The sequence below is a fragment of the Vombatus ursinus genome, unplaced genomic scaffold (assembly GCF_900497805.2).
Source record: "Vombatus ursinus unplaced genomic scaffold, bare-nosed wombat genome assembly UNPS02014793.1, whole genome shotgun sequence".
Taxonomy (NCBI): Eukaryota; Metazoa; Chordata; class Mammalia; order Diprotodontia; family Vombatidae; genus Vombatus; species Vombatus ursinus.
This window is the reverse complement of record NW_020954571.1, coordinates 20,605,740-20,627,533: the sequence shown is the minus strand read 5'-3', so window position 1 is coordinate 20,627,533 and position 21,794 is coordinate 20,605,740. Positions and strand designations below refer to the sequence as shown.

The following is a 21,794-nucleotide window of genomic DNA, read 5'->3' as shown; positions in this document are numbered from 1 at the left end:
TAAGACATTTTACCTGACACACAATATACCACAGTGTCACACCTTCCCTGAAGGCTTCTTCCACTGTAAATGTAGCTGTTTGAAAAACCAAACACCCCTTGGACTGTAGATTTGTAAGTTACAAAATATCAAATACCTATATATACCTGTGAGAAGAACCACATTACAAGTCTCCCTGTGGTAAGTGGCAATTCAGTTATTCACCAAATATTAAACAGCACCTCTGAAGTCATCTAGTCCAATCCCTTTATTTTACATAGATGAGGAAAAGGAGGCCCAGAGAGGTTGTCATACCATATACATAGGTAGTAAATGGCAGAGACAGATTTAAACCCAGTTTCCCTCCAGGCCATCTGATTTATTGAAAGACAATAAATAAGTGGTAGGCTTCCCTCTAATTGTCTTGTTTCCCTTGACCCTCAGTGCCAAGAGAATCAAGGAAGGGATTACAGATTTAGAACTCACCATTAATTGGTTCGGCAAGCAGTTGGATAAAATGGAGAAAATTTTGGTATTACTGAAACTAGAGGGATTTTCATGGTAGCAGCCACTCCCATCCACTTTCACTATGGTCCGGTCCTGCACTGCTCCACATCTTGTCTCTGCTCTCGATCTCCAAATAGCCACCCCAACTCTCCAGGATCTATCCCAGCCTCAGGCTGCAGAAACAGCAAATAGAAAGTGACTATAGGCTACTTTGCCTCATCACAGGTTCATAGCAAAGATATTACTCTTCCAGTTACCTAGGTTTGCAATCATGGAATTATCCTCCACTCTTCATTCTCTTACATTGCCACCCTTCCCCATGCTCCCCCATCCAATCAGTTTACAAGTACTGTTGATTGTACCTCCATAACGTTTCTCACATCTGTCTCTCTCTTTCCATTGACTACTTCCACTCTAGTTCAATCAATTAATCAATCAATCAATAATTTAGTCCTTTATCACCCCTTGACAGAATTATTGTAATTGCTTTCTAATTGTACTCCTTACTTTGAGTCTCTCCCTTCACCAATCCATCCTCCACACTGTTGCCAAAGTGCTTTTCCTAAAGCATAAGTCTGACCACATGACTCACCTCATCAAAAAACTCCAATTGTTCCCTATTAATCCTCTAGGATAAGATAAAAACTACTCTGTCAGGTATTTAAAGCCCCTCCATCCCCCATCTATCTCCAGCCTACTTTTTCAGGCTTATCACATATTATCCCCTCAAGTATGCTATGGCCCAATCAAAATGGCTTACATCTCTTCCTCACATGTGACATTCCATCTCTTATCTCCAAGCACTCCTTGCACATGCTGCTCCCAAATGTATTCTCTTTTCATTAGAGCCCCTAGTTTCACACAAAGTTCCGTTCAAGTGCTGCCTCCTGCATGAAGCCTTTACTACTTCTCTCTAATTGCTAGTGCCTCCTCAACCTGCTCTATTACCTTGTATTTAATTCTCTACATGTTGTTTTCCCTGATAGAATGAAAGCTCCTTGAGGGCAGAGACTATTTCATTTTCTGTATCCCTAGTTACTAATATTATGCCTGGCACAAAGAGGCATTTAATGAATCCTTATTGATTGATGCCACTCCTCCACTCAAAAACTTTCAGTGGCTCCACATGGCCTATCAAATAAATTGGAAATTTCTGACCATGGTATTCAAGGCCCTCCATATTCTAGCCTATACCAGTCTACCTTTATCTCATGATATTATAATGCTTTTTTTCTTATATGTTCTGTATCCCAAACTAAACTACTCTATTCCTGGTTTTCATCTTATCTTCTCCTGCCTCTGAGCCTTTGTTTATGTCGTTCTTAGTTGGTAGAACAGATACCTGACATATTTCTACTTGTTGAAGTTGTTCCTTTCCTTTAAGAAATCAATTCAGATATCACTTCTTACCCCATACCTTCTCTCACCTTCTTATAACCTGATCCCTACAACGGAAAGTGATCTACTCAAACTTCTCATAGGACTTCACCTGACTCAACTTTGCTCTGTCATATTCTACCTTGTACCATATACATATCTGGACATGTCATATATCTTCCTGCCTCCCTGCCCCCCGGTCATCTTCATTTTATGAGTGGAAGAGTTTTATCATTTTTCATCTTTGTATTCCTAGGACACAATGCTTCACACATAGTAAGTGCTTAATAAATTTTGTTAAATTGAACTTCCCTAACATGGAAAATGAGTTTTACCAGTTTTAATAATTATGTCCCTACTGTACTTTCTATTGACATGTTTGTGTTATATTGCTCTCAAAAATCTTCAGTGATTTTCTAGTGAATGAAGATCAAAATCTTTTGTATGGTATGTGAGGTATTTGGTGCTACTCTACCTTTAAAAGCAGTCTTATCTCATATCTCTCGTCTAATCATTCTTTACTAACTGGATTACTCTTTATAGAGGAACATACTCTTCTCTCTAGTCTCTGCCTTTATTCAGTGTTCCCTATTCCTGGAATGTCTTCCCTTCCTCTCTTTTCTTGTTCAATCCTTGAACATCCATTAAGGCACAGCTCAAATGCCACCTCTCCTATTATATGTCCTTTCTCTAATGAACATTTCCTCTTAAGATTTCACAAAGTACTTCCCCCTCCACCCCAGATCTTTAATTCAGTTAATTGTATTTTATAGTTATGTGTTTGCAACTTATTCCCTTACTAGAATTTAAGCTCTTCTGAAAGAGACCAATTCTTATCTAAATTTTCTATCTTCCTCCAGCACCCAGTATAGCCCTCTGAACACAGTAAACACTTAATATTTTTGAATTAGTGAAAGAGTTAACAAAAATAATTTCTTAATATGAGTCACAAAACCTAATGGGATCTTAGGCATAGTATCTGGAACACAGTAGGTGAGAGTCCTGTGGCATTCTGCATTGCTCATACCATATTTGGAGTACTGGGCTCAGTTCTGGACACCACATTTTATTTAGGAAGGAATTCAGAAAAAGGTGACTAAGATAATGAAAAGCCTCAAAGCCATGACACATGTGGATCAGTCGAAAGAACTGAGGATGTTTAGTCTACAGAAAACTTAGGAAGGACATGAGAGTCATTTTAAAGTATTTGAAGGACAATAAAGATTAGAATTATACTTCTTAGCCCAAAAGGGAAGAACTAGGAGTAATGGGTAGATTTTTCTGATAGATTTAGATTTGAATTTAGATTTGAAATCTGATTTAGATTCAATTTAAGGAAAAACTTACTAACAATTATAGCCACATAAATGAGTCAGGATGTAGTGGGTTCCCTCTCACCACAGCTGGGTGACCACTTGTTATGTTTTAAAGAGAATTCTTGCTTAAGTATTGGTTGGACTAGATTAAACAATCTACCAACAGCATTTTTTAAAGTGTATACTATTTGCCAGGTACTATGTTAACCACTGAGGATACAGTTCTTGCCCTCAAAGAGCTTACTGTACTAGGAGGATAGATAAATAATATAAATAAAACATAAATAAATGGAAGCAAGGCACTAATAACAGGGAGAATCAGGAAAGGCTTCTTGAAGAAGACAGTATTTGAGCTGAGCCTTAACTGGCTGTTGAGGTTCAAGAATTGGAGGTGAGGATTGTGCAAAGTTAGGAGAGGTCGTGGATTGAAACTGTGTATGGGAACAGCAAGCAGGCAGTTTTGGGAAGGGGGGAGGAATAAAGTGGGTGAGGAGAGTAACGTGCTGTCATTCTAGAGATATCTATATTTTATCTTAGAGACCATAGGTAGCCACTGAAGATTCTTGAGCAGGGGTTTGACATGGTTCGACCTGTGCTTTAACAATGTTAAATGTGGGAGTTGTGTGGAGGATGGATTGGAGAGCTGAAGTGATGAGGTCCTGAACTATTATACCATGGCCGAACCCAATTAATGAATATCAACATCACTATCACTTATCTAGGGGATTTCAGCTCCCAATTTAGGAAGGGAGAGGGCACCCGGCCTCCAGTCGGGGATGGGGAGCGGGCAGGGTGGAACGGGTCCCAAGGACAAGGATGCTGAAGAGGCCCGGGATGGTTTTCTTGGATTGAAGAGTGGGATCGAGGACTCCTCTAAATGGGGAGAGTGATCACAATCCTTCGCGCACTCCTTTCACAAGTGCAATGGCGCCAAAAGGCCTCCCCTCTCCCAGCACCCAGTACTCACCCCAGTTCTCTCTCAGGCGCCAAGGCCGCCAGCTACCGTTGCTATAGCGCCCACATCGCTTCCTCTGGATGGCTAGAAAAACCCGAAGGAAACGAGGCAAAGAGGCGTTCCCAATTGCCCGCTGGGAAATGTAGTTCTGGCTAGGCCTCTCTTCCTTGTCTTACCTAGAAAAGTGGACTACATCTCCCAAAGCTGCAGCACGAGGAACTTCCGGGGCTCTTCCTTCGATCCTCGGCCATGGTCTTGACGTGATGCATCGTGGGAATCGTAGTTCTCGTGATTAGGCTTGAAAGCTACACCTCGCAGGAGGAGTATGTGGAGAGAACTACCAGGGAGGCGGGGCAACCGGGAAGCGAGGAAAACCGGCCCGCTGCAGCGGAGGCAGCTGAAGCATGAAACGAATCCAAGGCACCAGTGAGCAAGAGCGGGAAGCAAAGGTAGGGGCTCTTGCCTGGGTCGGGGGCGGGGTTTAGGGCCCATGTAGGAGATGGGACTGAAGAGCTGGGGTTGCAGGGGCAGCCCACGGGTCTGGGAAGAGAAAGAGGAGGATGGGGTTGCGCAACCGTGAGGAGAGGGAGCGGGACCGGGGGTCGCGGATCCGGGAGGGGTTTAGACACTGGTTTGGAGCTAACGTTTGGCGTCCGGTGGAAAAGCTCTCCCCGCTCCTCGCCCCCACTACCCCCCGCTGGGAGTCTCAACTCGCGGCTACTGGCCGCCGGCTCCCTGCGGACACTTGGGGCTTCCTTGCCTCAGTGTCTCTTCTGCCCTGTAGCAATAATTGCACCCTCCGCATCTTCCCTTTCTCACTGGCAGCCCTGGTGAAATCTTAATGGAGACGGAAAACCTGTGAGGTCTGTATTTGTACCAGCGTTTGTGGAAAGTGCACATTTAGTCCAGAAGCTTTTAGGGTAGGAAGGGACATTAGAAACCCTCAAGTCTACCTCTCCATCCTCATTTTGCTGATGGAGAAATTGAGACCCAAAGAAGGAAGGATCGTGAATTGGCCTTAGTCAACAGTTAGTCAACATGCATTTATTTAGCGATTCCTAGGTGCTTGGCACTGTCCTAAATTCTGGGTATTCAAAGAAAAGCTGAAGCGCAGTCAGGCCCAGCCCTCAAGGAGCTCATTGTCTAATGGGGGAGAGGACTTGCAAAAAACTGTGTAGAATACAAATTATAGACAGAGAAAATAGAAGGTGATCTTATAGGGAAGGCTGTACCAGTGACACCTGGGAATGCCTTCTGCATAAAGAAGGAAAGCCCATAGGTAGAGCGGAAGAGGGAAAGTTTTTCAGGGTTGGGCCCAACCCTGAAAAACTTTCCCTCTTCCGCTGAGTTAAGAGATAGAAAGTCTTATGGGAGGAGCACGAAGTCCAGTCTTTAGGTTTTGGAGGATGTTAGAACTGGAACCTAGGTCCCCTGGCCTCATTGAAAGCATTTATCTACTTTGTTGATGAGACTGTTAATTAGAAAAACTCTTGAAGACAGCCCCTGTATTTGTGTAAATCTTTGATATTTACTCATAGTATGTGGAACTTGCTTTTGATGCTGTCCATGCTCTGAGGCTACATTACAAGTAAGATTATTTTATGATTCACAGGGGTCCCTGTGAATTTGCTTTGCAATGAAACAAGCTCTATAGAAGTCAAAATTGGAGTGTCTTTGACAATAGTATGCTCTGGTAAGCATGCGATAAATGCTTTTTAGTAATGAGGTTACATTGAAATTTGAGTACTAGGAGAGGTAGCTGTCCTGCAGCCACTGCAAGGAGGCCAGGGTCTAGAAAGAGACTCATACTGTTCAAACTTCATTTTGTATAGTGAAGCAGAACTCTAATCGATCAGGTCCATTCACACCTTTTCTTAGGCCTTTTGCCACTTGTTTCCTGTATCATATGATACTTTTGAATTCCTTTTCTCCTCCTAAGTGTCATCATTGATTACCATATTTTTGTCAATATGAAGTATTCTTTGCATAAATGATAGTTTGTGTTTGATCATAATGATAATAGCTAGCGTTTATATAGTGTTTTAAGGTTTGGAGAGTGCTTTACGAAAATCGTTTCATTTTATCTCCATTATAACCTTGTGAGTATTATCATCCCCATTTTGCTGGTGAGGAAATTAGACAGAGATTAAATGCCTTGCCCAGGATCACAGAGCTAGTAAGTGTATGAGGCCAAATTTGAACTCAGATCTAACTGACTCCAAGTCCAGCACCCTTTCCACTGTGTTACTTAGCTCTAGTGTCTTTCTTTTACACTATAAATGCTCTAAAGCCCTGGAATTGTAACTACATTCTGTGAATCCCATAATTATAGGATTATAATAATTGCTAACATATATGTATATATTTCTTTAAGGTTTGCAGAGTGCTTTACATATATTATCCTTGAATGTATTTAAGACTGAAAGGACCTCACAGGTAATTGTTCCATTTCCAAGGCCTTCTGTTCTCTTCTGTGCATTAAAAAAAGTTTCAATGACTCTCTTTTTTGGCATTATTATTGTTAACTCTGCTTCCCCACAACCCCACTCCATTAAAAAAAAAACCTGAAAGAAAAAAAAAAAAGCCTTGTAATGAGCATAGTCAGGAAAAACAAATACACATAGTGATACTGTCTAAACACGTATGCCTCTTTCTGCAACTTGGAGTCCATCATGTCTCTTTCAGAATGTGGGTAAGGCCTTTGGAGACGTAGTTGGTCATTGCATTGATCATATTGCTCAAGTCTTTCAAAGCTGGTTTCTTTATAATATTGTTGTCCTACTAAAAATTGTCCTTCTGGTTTTATTCACTTCATTCTTTATCAGTTGATACTACCCGAGATCCTCTGAAATCATATCTTTTGTCATTTTGTTGTGGCACGGTATTCTATTGCATTCATATACCACAATTTCTTCAGCAGTTCCCCAGTTGGTGGGCACTCCCTTAAATTTTAGTTCTTTTTTTTTCCCTCCCATTTAATCTTCACTTCAGGATTAGAAAGTTTATTTTAATGTATTCCTGCCCTACAGTTATCCTCCCTCTTAACTCATCCCTTGTTGCTGTTTGTTTTCCTGTTGAGTTGAATGTGCATGTGCGCACTTGTGCTTGTGTGCATGTGTCTTCAACCTTCCTTTGTTTCATATAAAAGTGAGGTTTATCTAATGTCTTCTCTTTTCACCTTTTCATCTCTGTTTGTAGACGCTTGTCATGTATTCCAGTTATGAAAAAAAGCAAGTTCTACTCTACCGTTTCCTCTTTTCTGTATTCTTTTTTACCTTTTCTTTCCCTTAAGACCCTTAGAACAGAATCAATCCACATTCATGTCCTATGTTTTTCTTGTTTAAATCCCTCAATATCCTTTGAAGACATTAAGATTTTGAAGGAACTCTTGTACCTTCTTCCGCTATTAGAATTTTAGTACTCTGTCGTCATACAGTCCCTTCTATTTGGTACAAATAAATTTAACTTTCAAGGTTTATCTTGACTCTTGTGATTGCATTTCCAAGTTCCTATTCAGCTCTGGTCTTTTTATTAGAAATGCTTGAAAATCCTCTGTTCCATTAAAGATCCATTTTCCCCCTGTGGGATTACACTCATCTTTTCAGGGTCAATTATTCTTGGTTGTCTGCCTCTTTTTCCTTGTGGAATATTGTATTCCAAAATCTCCTCTCATTTATAGTAAAAGCTATTAGGTCTTGTGTAATCCTGACTGTGGTTCCTTTTCATTTTAATTTCTTCTTTCTGAATGTTTGCAGTATTTTTTCTTTGATGTGGAAACTTTGGGTTTTGGCTCTGATATACCTGAGACTTTTCCTTTGATAAGTGGATTTTTTCTATCTTCACTTTGTCCCCAGTTCTGTCTGTCAATTTTGATTTATGATTTCTTGAAATGAAGTGTTCAGGCTTTTTTTTTTTTTAAATCATGTTTTTCAGGGAGTGAGAGGGAAGAAGGGAATAAGCATTTATATAACACCTACTCAATTCCAGGTTCTGTACTTTTTACAGTTATCTCATTTGATCCTCACAATAATTCAGGAAGGTAGGTACTATTATGACCCCCATTTTACACTTGAGGAAAGTGAGGCAAACAGATGTTAAAATATCTTGCCCGGGGTCATACAACTGATAAGTAGCTGAGCCCAGATTTGAACTCAAGTCTTCCTGACTCTTAGTCCAGTACTCTATCTACTGCAACATTAGCTTTCTCAGTCAATGATTCTTAAATTATCTTTTCCTTGTTGACCTGTTTTCCAGGTAAGTTGTTTTTGATATCATATATTTTGTATTTTATTTTTTTCTCAGCCTTTTGATTTCCTAATATTTCTTGCTATCAAGTACCCATTGATTTCTGTTTTTTCTATCTTGTGGAAAATTCATTTTTCCTTTGAGTCTCTATTGGAAGTTATGGAGTTTCCTCTCCTTTTGGGTAATTGCTAGATCTACGATAATTTTTTTTTATACTTTTGATGTCTTTATTTATAGACGGTTTACTCATCTATACAACTTAAGTTCCAGATTTGGGCCCTTGTGCCAGGAGTAGGCCCTCTCCCCTGCTGCTCTTTTGGGTGGGGGAGTCAACCCTGCTGGGTCACCTGAGTTCCTGTGCTGATCTCCAATTCTTGGGAGTAGGCTGGTCCTGGATCTTTGAGGTGCAGAGCTCTACATCTTCAGGGTCCTCCATGGTATCTTATGACAGACTGCTGGGGGTGCTCCTAGCCAGAGTGTGGTTGTGCGGCAGTAGTTGCTGTGTCTTGTGGGGACAGAGCATACTTGGCTGTTGATCCCTCTGGCCACCTTGCTGAAGACTACCTGGGCCTTTGGCCCAACTCTGGTCACCCTGGGAGCTGGTGCTTGTTTGGTTATGTTGGTGCCGGCTTTGCTAGTAGCATCTTTTCCTATTAACCCTTGAACTTCTTGTTGACTTTTTGTATACTTCTTGGACAGAAGACGTCATAGTTTCTCTTTAGATTTCTTAATCAGTATTTAGTCTGGTATAAATTTCAGGCTTTTTTAGGTGTTTGTGGTTTGTGGGTAGTCTATGTCCAGTCAGGTACCCGTCTTGGCTAGAAGTTCAACTATTTGACCAGGGACAAGTCACTTAACTGTATGGACCTGATTTTCCTCATTGGCAAAACAAATGGCTGGACTAGATGACCTCTACTGGCCCTTTCCCATTTAAGACACATCGCTGCAGATAAGTATTTGGGTTAGTCATGTAAAATTTTATAAGTAAGTTAAAATGTGTCATAAAATATATTAGTGCTTTAATTGAAGATACACACTCTTTTGCAGATTATATAAAATATTAGAGAAGATTGTCTCCAATACAAGTAAGAGAAAGTTGAGAACTTAAATACCTTGTTCAATTTTGTTTTTTATGTTGATTAAAGTGGTAAATGAAAAATAGCAAGTTCTATTCCTCCTTTTGCTCTTTTCTATACTAATGTTTTCTTTTTTTTTTTTTACCATCTCTTCTCTTTTCCCTCTTAAGACCCTTAGAACAGAACCAGTCCATATCCATGTCTTTTTTTTTTCTTATTTAAATCCCTCAATACTCTTTGAAGACATTAAGATTCTGAAGGGACTCTTGTACCTTCTTCTCCTATTAGAATTTTAGTTCCTTCTATTTGGTGCAAATAAATTTAACTTTCAAGGTTTATCTTGACTCTTGTGATTGCATTTCCAAGTTCCTATTCAGCTCTGGTCTTATTATTAGAAATGCTTGAAAATCTTCTCTTCCATTAAAGATCCATTTTTCCCCTTGTGGGATCATACTCACATTCTTGGTTGTCTGTCTCTCTCTTTTACCTTTTGGAATATTGTATTCCAAGGTCAATACTTAAAGCATTGATTGCTTATTCCATTTGTGTAAGTATGCCACACTCCACTGATACAAATTGTAGCCCTCTCCATACCTTGGCAGGTGATTTTCATGTGATTCAGGTGATTCATGCTTTTCTGTGACCAAAAATATGTAACTCTTTCCTAATTTTCTGGTGATGAGGTTTTCTGAGCCAATTTAGGCTGGTCTTTGTAAAACAGGCACACAACCCATCCCAGGACCCATACTTTTGAAGCCTTTTCATCTTTGTAGTATCTGACAGAACTTGAACTTCACTGGTATAGCCTTCCAGAAGTTACCCAGCTTCGTCAGGTGATAGATTTGGGATCCAAAATATCTCCATTGGTGGGAATGGCTGAGCCACATCCAATAAGAGGAAATTCAGCAGAGATAAATGTAAAGGGATATGCGTATGTTCATTTGCATTCATAGAATGATAGGATCATTGAATTTTAGATTTGAAATGGACTTTAGTGATCATTTAGTCCATACTCTCATTTTTTGTTCAGTATTTTTTCAGGTGTGTTTGACTCTTCATAACCCCATTTGGGGTTTTCTTGGCAAAGATCCTAGAGTGGTTTGCCATTTCCTTCTCCAGCTCATTGTACAAATGAGAAACTGAGGCAAAAAGTGTTAAATGACTTGACCAGGGTCACATAGGTAGCTAGTAAGTATCTGAGGCTAGATGTGCACTCAGGAAAATGAGTGCTGACTCCAGGCATGGTGCTGTATCCACTGCACCACCTAGCTACACCATACTCTCATTTTACAGATAAAGAAATTGAGGCCCAGAGGAGGGGAAGTGACTTGTTCAGGGTCACATAGCTAGTAAGGATCTAGGGACAGATTTGAATTCAGGATTTCCTGACTCCAGGACTGGCACTCTATCCACTACACCCCTTAGCTACTTAGCTGAACAAGTGTATGGTTTACCAGCTTGCAGCTCCCTTCACATAACAGTTCTGCTGGAGTCAGTGTGGTGCTGCTCATCAAACTAAATCCCAAAGGCTTGGTTGTGTTTAGTATTTGATTGGCAGCACTGGGACAAAACAGATCTTTATAATAGTGGAACCATGCACAGGAGACTTGTCTTCTCTATCACTAAAGGGGAAGCAGGGAAGATGTCATTTCTGTGGATGAGATAGCAAGTAGGGAAAGCAGATATAAAAGAGTGGAGATGCATGGCTAGATAAATTCGCAAGTTCCTTTTGTTATTTGCCTTGATAAATGAATCTGTGATTCTAAGATCCTGTAACCATTTTGGTTTTTTGATATAGCTGCAGATTTCTTTCAGACAGCTAGGAGTTTCTTGAACAGGCCTACCATGTCACTTCTTTATACAGTGGATTCTACTGATTCTTTTTTCTTTCTAGAAACAAAAACCTTCTCTGTTTGGCATTTGTAAAGCCCTTCACAACCCAGCTCCAAAATGCCTTTCCAGCCTATTATGCTATTAAGTAAGCAACAAACATTTATTGAATGCTTACTGTTTACTTTCACCAAGCTCGTAGGATACAAAAACAAAAGTGAAAGTGTCTGTCTTCGAGGTACATTCATTCTACTGGAGGGGACATAAATGTACAGAAATACATATACAAAGTGAATACAAAGCAGTTTACGTGGGGAGAAGGAAAATAGAATCAGCTAGGCAGATCAGAAAAGGCATCACGTAGAAAGAAGGTAGTTCTTGAAATGAGTCTAGAAGGCAACTCAGGTTACCAAAGGATGAAAGCAAGAAGGAAGTACAAGCTAAGAATGAGGGATAGAGATCAGGGAGGCAGCAGTTGGAATGTCCTGTATGGTCAATAGCCAAGAGGGTTAGGTCACAAGGTGAAGAGGGGAGTAACATATAAAAACAATGGGGAGGTAAGAAGGGGCAGTGCATTCTGGTTCACCCAAACTGGCCTTCTTGCTGCCCCTCAAAAACAACACCCCATCTCCCATTTCTTTATCTTTGCACAGGCTGTTACCATGCCTGGTTTCCTTCAGAACTTGACTAAAGTGCCATCTCTTTCCTCATTGAGGTCTTTCCTTATCTCACTTGAAAGTCTGTGTGGAATAAAGAGTCAGTTTTGGAGTCAGAAAGATCTGGGTTCATGTCCTGCCTCTAATATGTGAGAGCCTCTGCATGCTACTAAGGCTCTAAGTTTTAGAGTAATCAACAAATCAGTCAACATTTATTAAACAGCAGAGACTCAGCAGGGCACTGGAAATACAAATACAGAGAATGAAGCAGCTCCTACTAGCAAGAGGAGATACAGATCCGTGTTGGGAGAGGGTGTTTCCTCTTTGGGTAGTTCACTATACTGATGAAATCATAGGTCCAGTAAAAACCACCACTACCAGCAAACTCATATATACTTAAATATGTACACATTTTCTTTCTTTGATTAAATGTAATCTCCTTAAGGGGAGGGAATTTATCATTTTTGTTGTGTCTAGAACAGTGCCTGCCACATGGTAGGTAGTTTAAAATGTTTATTGATTGACATATGTATTTGTACTTGACTCTGCTTAATCTTTAGAAAAGAAACCCAAGTCTCACAATTCAGCAAATGGCATAAGGAGTGAATAGCATTGAAGCTTACCAAATGTGAGGAAAAAAACTCCAATAAAAACAAATAACTAGTAACTGCACATTATTATGTCTTACTGTACAAAGATTAATGGTGAATTATGTGATCCAGCCATTTTGGAGAGCAATTTGGAACTGTGCTGAAAGGGGTATAAAAATGTGCATACCCTTTGACCCAGCAATAGCACTCCTAGGGCTATATCCCAAAGAGATCATATAAACAGGAAAAGGACCCATATGTACAAAAATATTTATAGCAGCTCTTTCTGTGGTGGCAGAGTTGGAAATTGAGGGGATGCCCATCAATTGGGGAATGGCTGAACAAGTTGTGGTATATAAATGTAATGAAATACTGTTGTGCTATAAGAAATGATGACCAGGCAGACTTCAGAAAAACCTGGAAAGACTTGTATGAACTGATGCTGAATGACGTGAGCAGAACCAGGAGGATGTTGTACACAGTAACAGCCACATTGTGCGATGACTAACTTTGATAGACTTAGCCCTTCTCAGCAATGCAAGGATCTAAGACATCTCCAAAAGTCTCGTGATGGAAAATGCTATCCACATCCAGAGGAAGAACTATGGAGTTAGAATACTTATCGAAGTATACTATTTGCTCGTTTTTTCTCTTCTGTTTTGTTTTGTTTCCTCTTTTTTGTGGTTCCTCCCATCCATTCTAATTCTTCCTTACAACATGACTAATGTGAAAATATGTTTAATAGGAATGCACATGTAGAGCCTATATCATATTGCATGCTGTCTTAGGGAGAGAAGAAGGGAGGGAGGGGGAGAAAAGTTTAAAACTCAAAAGCGTATGGAAGTGATTGTTGAAAACTAAAAATAAATTAATAAAAAAACTTTTTTTTAAAAGAAGTGAATTATGAAAAAAAATGGGCTTTAGGCTTGAAAGGAACTTTAGAGATTGTCTCATTCTTCCTAATTTTATAGTTGAGTAAACTCAGGCCCAGAAATATTAAGTGTCTTACTCAAGGCTAAGCAGTAGGAAATAATAGAGCTGAAATTTCAGTCCAAGTTGTCTAACTCTAAATCCAATGTTCTCATATATGACATGAATAATCATAGGATATTTAATTTCATTAAATTGATGAACTCCCTGCATGGGAACTCTTTCCACCAAAGCAGATCCCTGTGATTTAGTACATAAGTCCTAGAAAGTTTATGTCTAGTTCAACTCCCTCCTTTGACAAATGAGAAAATGGAGGCCCATGGAATAAATGTGATATAGAAAGGAGGGAATTAAAGTTGTTACACCTAGTTAAACAACTTGATAGTAAATGTTAGGTCAGGGATCTAAACTCAGGTCTTTCTGACTCCAAGCCACTCTTATCCATGACTCTACAGTCATGTGTAACTAAGATTAAAATAGTGGAAGTAGACCTAAAAGAATTGTACAATGGCATCATAGGTTTAGAGCAGAGGCTCTTACCCTTTTTTTTTGTGTCATGGATCCCTTTGCAGTCAAGGGAAGCCTTCTTCTCAGAATAATGTTTTTATGCATGAAATAAAATACATAGGATATTGAAATACAGTTATCAAAAAAAAATATTCATGGACACCAGGTTAAGAACACCTGATCTGAAGCTAGATGTGATGTAATCCAACCTCCCTTATTTTACAGACAAGGAAACTGAGGCCCTGAGAGGTTAAGCAACTTGCCCAAGGTCACACAGGTATTAAGTCAAGAGGCAGGACTGGAATCTTCAAATCCTACTTTCTTTCTACTGTACCATGCAGCTGTGGTCATTTGGCATTCAGTTTGTTTGAGAATAATAATAGCAACAATGAAACTGACTTTTCTACTGCAATCAATGTCCTGTCCCCATGTCAACTCCCTGTTCAGTAAGTTCCTGTGGCTACCAGTTGCCTTTAGGATAAAATAGAAACTCCTTTGGCATTTGAAGCTTCCTGTAGTATCTCTTCAGGCTTATTACACATTACTCCTCTTTATGCGCTCCACAGTCTGGAATAAGTGACCCTCTTGCTGTCCCTCACACACAACGCTGAATCACCTATGTCCATACCCGAACCCTAGGCTGGCTCCCACGCCTGGTGTGCACTCCTGCTCTTTTCCTTGGGCATTTTCGAATTCCTAGCACTCCACTCAGGTGTCGCTTCTTTCTTGAGGTCTTCCTGATCTGATTGCTAGTAACTTCTGCCTCCAACATTCTTTATAGTTACCATGTATACATTTTGTATTAACTGAACTGTGTTCATGTTGTTCCTGGAAGGCAAGCTCTTCAAGGGAAAGTTGGAACCTTTTGTTTTTGTATCCCCATCAGGTAGCACAGTGCCTGGCATAGAGGAAGTGCTTGATCAGTGCTCACAACTAACAGAAATTTGAAGGAGATACTTGCGGGTTATTCTTTTTTTTACAGATGAGGAAACTGAAGCTTAGAGAGGTTTGCCCAAGGTTAGAAGGCAGTGTCAGGGATGGGATTCAGACCTAGTTCCTCTTGATTCCAAGTTCAAGTCTCTCTCCATTATATCACTCAGCCTCTAAAGGCAATTAAGCAAATATTTTAAAGTCCCTCGTGTGAGCAAAGTACTATGGTCTGTTTAAAGGAATGGATGCTTTCCATACCACCTCTTTTTACCTCTAGTCCTCATGAAAATCTTTTACCTGAATATAGTGGCTACTGCTGGAAGATTCTTGTATTTCTGTTGATTAGTGAAATGGGAAGGAACTTGGGGGTTTGAGGCCATTAGTCTGGGGTTCTCAGACCAAGATTTAAGGCTGCAAAGGCAAATGCGAACATGGAAAGTTCATTAATGATTCTAACAATTATAGCAAACAATTGTGTAGTCATTTAAGGTTTACAAAACTCTTTGCACATGTTATCTTGTCCTAAGGTTCCTTTAGGATGATGAGAACTAAAGACTTTGGAAATGAATCAGAGTATGTTGAGAAAGAGAGGATTAGAGGCCCTGACAGGACAGTGATATTGCATGTGGTCAAGAGGCTTCAGCGCCTGCAGGCATATCATGTTACTTAGTGTGGCTAGTCCTTTTGATGGACAATAAGAATGGCTTCTTTTCCTCATTGAGCGCTTATACATGTGCCTATGTTTAAAAATGCTTATTTGGGCAAAGAACAGATTTGTTTTCCAGTAGGTTATATAGTACTGAGAGATGGGACATGATCAGGAATGTAGTAAAATGATTCATTGTGTTTATGGATTTCAGATTACTTTACAGTACAATTCCCAATACATTGCATTAGTTTGTTAGTTTTAAATTGATTTACCATTTAACTCCTTGTTTATCACATTGGAATAAATATTTTTCTAGTGCTCCTTTTCAAGTCATCAATAGTATTTATTCTCTATATCTAATATATTATCCTGCTTATGAATGATGGTAAATTTCTTAAAGGAAGGTCATAGCAAAAGCAGTGTTTACATGCCATTTATATCATATGCCAGACACCAAGAGCAAAAGAAATTTTGTATTTAAGACAATGTCACTGTCACTTATCTTTTGGAACTCTTTATAGGAAAAACATGGTATAGACATAGTGAATAAAATAGTCTAGTTAGGTATGTTCTGTCAAGTCTTCAAATAGAAACATGAGTTTTAAGAAATCATCTTATAACTTTGGTGTATTGTTGGATTTCACAGGCTAAGAGAAGAGATATAAGATATCTCCCTGAGGAGGTAAAAGTAGGTCAGGAAGAGAGGAAGGTAGACATTTGCAGTAGTAGGACTCAGTTTGCAAACACCTGAACCAGCATGTACCCCGCTACAAATCTGCTGGTTTTCCCTGGTTAAAAGTATAGAGAATAGAGCCTTGAGCAAATGCTGCAGGCATCTCATCATAAACATGTACCATATTGTCTTACTGGCGACTCTCAGCTGTTGGCTTTAGAAATGACCTATTAGTTAAATGACTGCAATAGCTTCACACTAATGGAAGAACTGCCATGTAGAAAGGAAGGAGTGGAGACCTTTATGCCTGTTGAAATAGTATAAAATTTAATTGTAATAACTAGAGAATGATGGCTAATTTATCTTTGTTTTAAAATTTCATGTTAGTGGAAAGAGTGCTTTTTTAAGAACTATTTCTGATCAGATGAAGGCTAGGAAATTCATAGTTATGATTCACCTATTAGCTTTTAGTCTGCCTTTTGACACCTTCATTTAGTCATCAGATCACAAGATTGTTGAGGCATGAGAGTAATAAAAAATGGGCTGATGGTATAACCTTAGCTCAATCTGCTGAATTGGGTGTGATTAAAGTCTCAGTACTGCATTAATATGGATTTCCTTCTTTGATGTATATCAATCCATTATCTCACTGTTGTCCTGTACGTGGTCTTTCAAAACAGAAAGAGATGGAAAAATGTGGTATTTTTATATATATATATATATATATGTGTGTGTGTGTGTGTATATATGTATGTATATATTTATACATACATACATACATATTTATTTTAGTCAGTAGAAATGCTCTTTCACTAGTGACTAGAACTGGACAAATGAATGCACACATTATAGGTTATGTGGACTTAAGCCTGTTGTCATGTCAAACTTGTTATTTAGGTAAATAGTGTGTAATTTTTAGCCGAATCAGCAGTCAGTATGGTGCCAGCAATTTTTGTTTTAGTCACATTATTGACTGGTAACACTATTAATGACACAATAATTGAGAAATAATAGTCATTGTTCTCATAAAACATGATCCTTATATTGGAACCAGCCGGGCAAAGGACTTGCATATGCAGACTGAAATAGAGGAAAGAATGACTAGTGAATGTTTCCAGCTTTTAAATTCATCAGACCCCTGCTGCTTAAATTGCCCCAGCTGTTAATGCTGGAACCATTACAATAATGGACTCAGCAAATGAAGGAGAACGAAGACACGCACACTTTATTACCAGAGGGGCAATTTTCTCTTCATCTGTAATAGCAGCGGTGCCTAATATTGATCAGACCATCAAGATACTAATCCTCTGTAAAATTACTTGTTATAACTGAAAATGTGTTAATCCAAATCAGTCTGTGCCCTGACTGTCTACTTACTATTGAATACAGACTATTAGATGGTTTATTTTTCATGATTTAGAGCCTTTGCCCTGAAAACGGTTGGAGCTTCTTTCACAGCACTGAGTGCTCCATCTTAGCTACAGCCCAGGGTTGTCTTTTTGTTTTAAACAGAACATCACCCACTTAATTAAGGAGTGAGTGTCTGTCTCGCTGTCTGAGTTATGCCAGTGTTTTATGTTCCTCTAGATTTATTAAGCATCTTGTTTTACATTCAGCTTGTGGTTTGTGCTGTAAATAAAAATAGGCACATCTTGCACATATTAGAAATGTGAAGGTACCAAATGTCAATAAGTACCAGGGATGTGAGATACTTTGATTTATATTTCAGGCACCAGATCGTGCTTTGTCGATTGAACCTGTAAGCAGGGTTCATCCTACAATCTACAAGTAGTAGGGGTATGTTTTTTTTTTTTTTTTGCATCGTTATGATTCTGCATGCTAGACCCACATATTTATTTAGTTTAATAACAATGAAGCTTTACTTTTTTTTGTTAGTGATGATGACTAGAAAGAGAAAATATATAATTAATTTCCAAGAAAAGTACATATTAATTATTTCCCTTGATCTGCATTCAGAATTAAGAATATTAGGAATTCTCACTGGTTTCTGTTTTTGTTTAGCAAATTGGGCCTTCTCAAAACTAGTAGGGTAAATTTCCTTTTCCATATATATTTAATATATACATATAACCTGCCTACTAGTGATATGACCAAAAAGTAATAAGATCATTAAAAGAACCCAGTACTCTAGATTTTGTATATGTGTCTGTTAGCCTTCATAATAGCCAACTTGGGAAGCTACATACTTTACTGCCATTGCTCAGAATATAACTTAGAACTGTTCTTTTGGTTTGTGCTATAAAAATAGAGTTAAGCAAAACTGTTTAATATTACTTTTCTTTTACATTCAATATAATGAAGACAGTTGATAGTATTTGTAATTTACCACTCTTAAAAGTTACTATTTCTGAATGGACAGGAAGTATGTTTAACCTCTATTATCTGGAACCAGTATTGGCCATTTATATCTGACCTGAATTCTTTTGTTTTTTAATATTGTTTTCAGTTACATTATTGTAGCCATTGTATATGTTGTTCTTTTGGTTATGTTTTTTTACTTTGTGCTTTTATAAGTTAGACATTAGAATGTGAATTTCTTGAGGGCAGTGATGGTATTTTTTGCCTTTCTTTGAATCCCCAGTGCTTAGCATTGGCTTGGCACATAGTAAGCATTTAATAAATATTTTTTGGCTGTCACTGCATCTCATACAGATTTTTTCATGTTTCTCTGAATTCTTCAATTTCATCGTTCCTTATGGTGCAATAATATTCCATTACATCCATTAACCACATTTGTTCAGCCATTCTTCTGTTGTTGGGTATGTTATTTCTAGCCTTTTTAGATTACAAATAGTGCTTCTTTGAATATTTTGGTACTTATGAAACCTTCCTTTCTGTAACTAACTTCTTTAGCGTATTAACCCAGTTGTGGAATTACTACATCACAGGGAATATAAACAATCGAGTAATTTTTCTTTCGCAGTTTCAAATTGCTTGAAACTATTATTTTCAAATCACCTTAAGCAGCTAGATATATTGGAAGGACCATTTAACTGGTAATTAAAAGATCTGGATTCTAGTCCCAACTCTAGCTAGCTGTATGATGTCCCTGAGCCTCAGTTTCTTCATCTGAAAATGGGGTAGTTGGAATAATTAATCTTCAAGGTCTCTTGCAGCTGAAACATTCTGTATTGCTATGATAGACAGTTTGTTAAGCATAGACGACGGTCAGTCTCATCGATTCATAATTACAACTACTTTGGACCAAAAATGACATTTAGCATCTTAAGTGCTACTTCTTTTTGCCATATCTTGCTTTCAGTAACTTATGGATATTTCAAGATAGCAAAATCCATTCTCAGGATTAAGAATTTGCTGAGGATTTGCTACCCTTGAGAAGATTGAAAAGAATGTGCCTTTGGCTTTACAGGAATTTCACAATTGTTTTCAGCAATGGTAGCATCATTGGAATACATGTGTGATCTTCCAAGAGGAGTACTTGTAGGGGACAATATTCATTTGGTATCCTGGAATAAAATGTATGATCTCCTAATATAACTTTTAAGGGGGACAGTGTCCATTTTAATATATATGTTACCTTTGGATTCTAAAAACAAAGCACTAGGCATGAATAAGCAGAGTTTCAGAACTGCCATGATGCTTGAAACGTACCTGAAGCTTTCTCTGAAAGACATATTTGTATACTCAGCCCTTACTGGGCCTTTTACCCCTTGCCACATGAGGATTGCACCAGGAACTACTATGAGTCACCAAGGAAAGGAAAAGTAAAATACAGGCATGCTCTCCTCTGCCTGATTTCCTGTGGGTTAGTACACCAGGAGAAAGAAAGACACGACTGTGTCAGGGAAGTTTCTTCTTAGGAAACCCAGATAATGCAGTAGTTCGCTTATGCCCTGGTGACTCACTCTAGGTTTTATTCTAACTCTCTGAGCAATATAAACCATCTAAAAGAATTTAAGTGGGCCAGCCTAATTACGTCTAATGACCCTAATAACATATCTTCCTCAAAATATGTCCAGTAATATTTTCTACCTTTCCTGCCCACACTTTCCCATAATACCTCTTGCCTTGCTTAGAGGCAAAAGTTTTAGTGCTGTCCATCTCTTCAGTCTGGAAGCAACCAGCTTTTCAGGCTCCACAACCACTAGCCATGGTGCTGACTGTTTCTTTATTAAGGAAAATACTTCCTTTATCACATCCATTGTATTTGTTCAAACAAAGAGTAAGCCAGCCACATTAGTTTAAGTGTTTCCAATCACATGTGTATGACTACAAAATAGAGATTAATTTTCATGTGAAAGTTTGAAATTAGTTTGTCTACTTTGTAACCACACCACAAATATATGTAAATATTTGGTCTTAAAACTTTCTATTGTTTTGTGTGGACCTCTGCTGCCTTTGACTATGGGAGTAGCATGCTATTTGAATAAAGGAAAAACCATAGGCATTCTTGAATGGAATGTTGACAGCACTTCAAAGTTACATAAAACAGCCTAAATATTAACAGCGTTGGAGAAATTATTGAAAAAAGAAGTGTCCAGGAAGTTGGTAAATACCACAGGGTTGATATCAAACATGAAGCTGTCAAAGAATATTAATGAAATGGAAGAAGTTCTGGTAAAAGTAGAATGGTTTTTATTAGGTAACTTGCATTCTGTTCCATTGCACAACAACTGAGTACTAGATTCTAGTCATTTTGAGGAGTAAGAATTAAAAAAAAAGTCAGAGGTTTTGATCCCTGCTCTTGAGCAACTTTATAGCCAAGTTAGCAAAACATGGGAATGCTTATATGTGACATGCTAATATATGCAAATTCATATAATGGAAGTTGAGGTCATTGTTGACTTGAATCAATTTCTTCTTCATTGCTTGAGTTTGATATTATATCACCTGAAGAATAAATGTGATACATTTTATAAGTTTAGAGTGTGATCATGCAGAGGGACCTGGTTTTATCAAAAAGTGTCCGTAGTGTCTTTTAATGGTCATTTGTTCATATTCTCTGTTATCCAGAAAGTGCTGTTCTAGTACTATATATAATTAATTATCTTGTTCCTTTTAAGGTGCCTGTTAGTATTATTTAAAATTGCACTCCAAAGGACTTTTGTCCTTTGTAAATTGACTTACGTGTGAATTTAAGCCAGATTTCCTTCCACAAATCCAATAATATGGGATTAATTTATATTTTTCAACTAAAGATTGCTAAACACCTCTGTGAAGTATTTCAATATCATTTAAAAGAATATTTAGTATCACTGCATTTGATTAATGCAAATTTGTCAAGGTTGATTTCTCTTTCATTATCATGGCCATGTTGACGAACTTTTGTTGTTGTTGGATTAATAAACTGGGGATGAGCAGAGGAAAGTCACTAAGAAATAGAAAAAAAAATCACTACAGTAGACTGTTCTAGGTACTCTTGAGGATATAAAAGAAGTACATTACATGGTTTTTGCCTTAAAGGAAGTTACAAGTCTTGTTAGAGGGAGAATATTATCATATGAAACAGTTACAGAATACATGTTAAAGTTATGTTATTGCATTGTGTCCTCATTGCTTCTTTGAGAACTGGAAAGTCCATGGGAATAACAG

General features: G+C 38.4%; 2 protein-coding genes across 5 annotated transcripts in view; one reads left to right on the top strand and one right to left on the bottom strand.

Moving 5' to 3' along the window:
* RPGRIP1L (RPGRIP1 like) overlaps positions 1-4,224 on the bottom strand; it is a 131,397-nt gene extending 127,173 nt beyond the window's left edge. For all 3 annotated transcript variants that reach the window (XM_027869632.1, XM_027869634.1, XM_027869633.1), the window contains exons 1-2: positions 4,147-4,224; positions 466-659 (exon numbers count right to left, since the gene is read on the bottom strand). The gene's annotated coding sequence lies outside the window, so the exon portion shown is untranslated. The remainder of the gene's footprint in view (positions 1-465; positions 660-4,146) is intronic.
* Positions 4,225-4,470: 246 nt separating this feature from the next.
* FTO (FTO, alpha-ketoglutarate dependent dioxygenase) overlaps positions 4,471-21,794 on the top strand; it is a 413,739-nt gene continuing 396,415 nt past the window's right edge. For both annotated transcript variants that reach the window (XM_027869693.1, XM_027869694.1), the window contains exon 1: positions 4,471-4,583. In XM_027869693.1, coding sequence (XP_027725494.1) covers positions 4,539-4,583 — 45 coding nt within the window. In that variant the 5' untranslated portion in view covers positions 4,471-4,538. The remainder of the gene's footprint in view (positions 4,584-21,794) is intronic.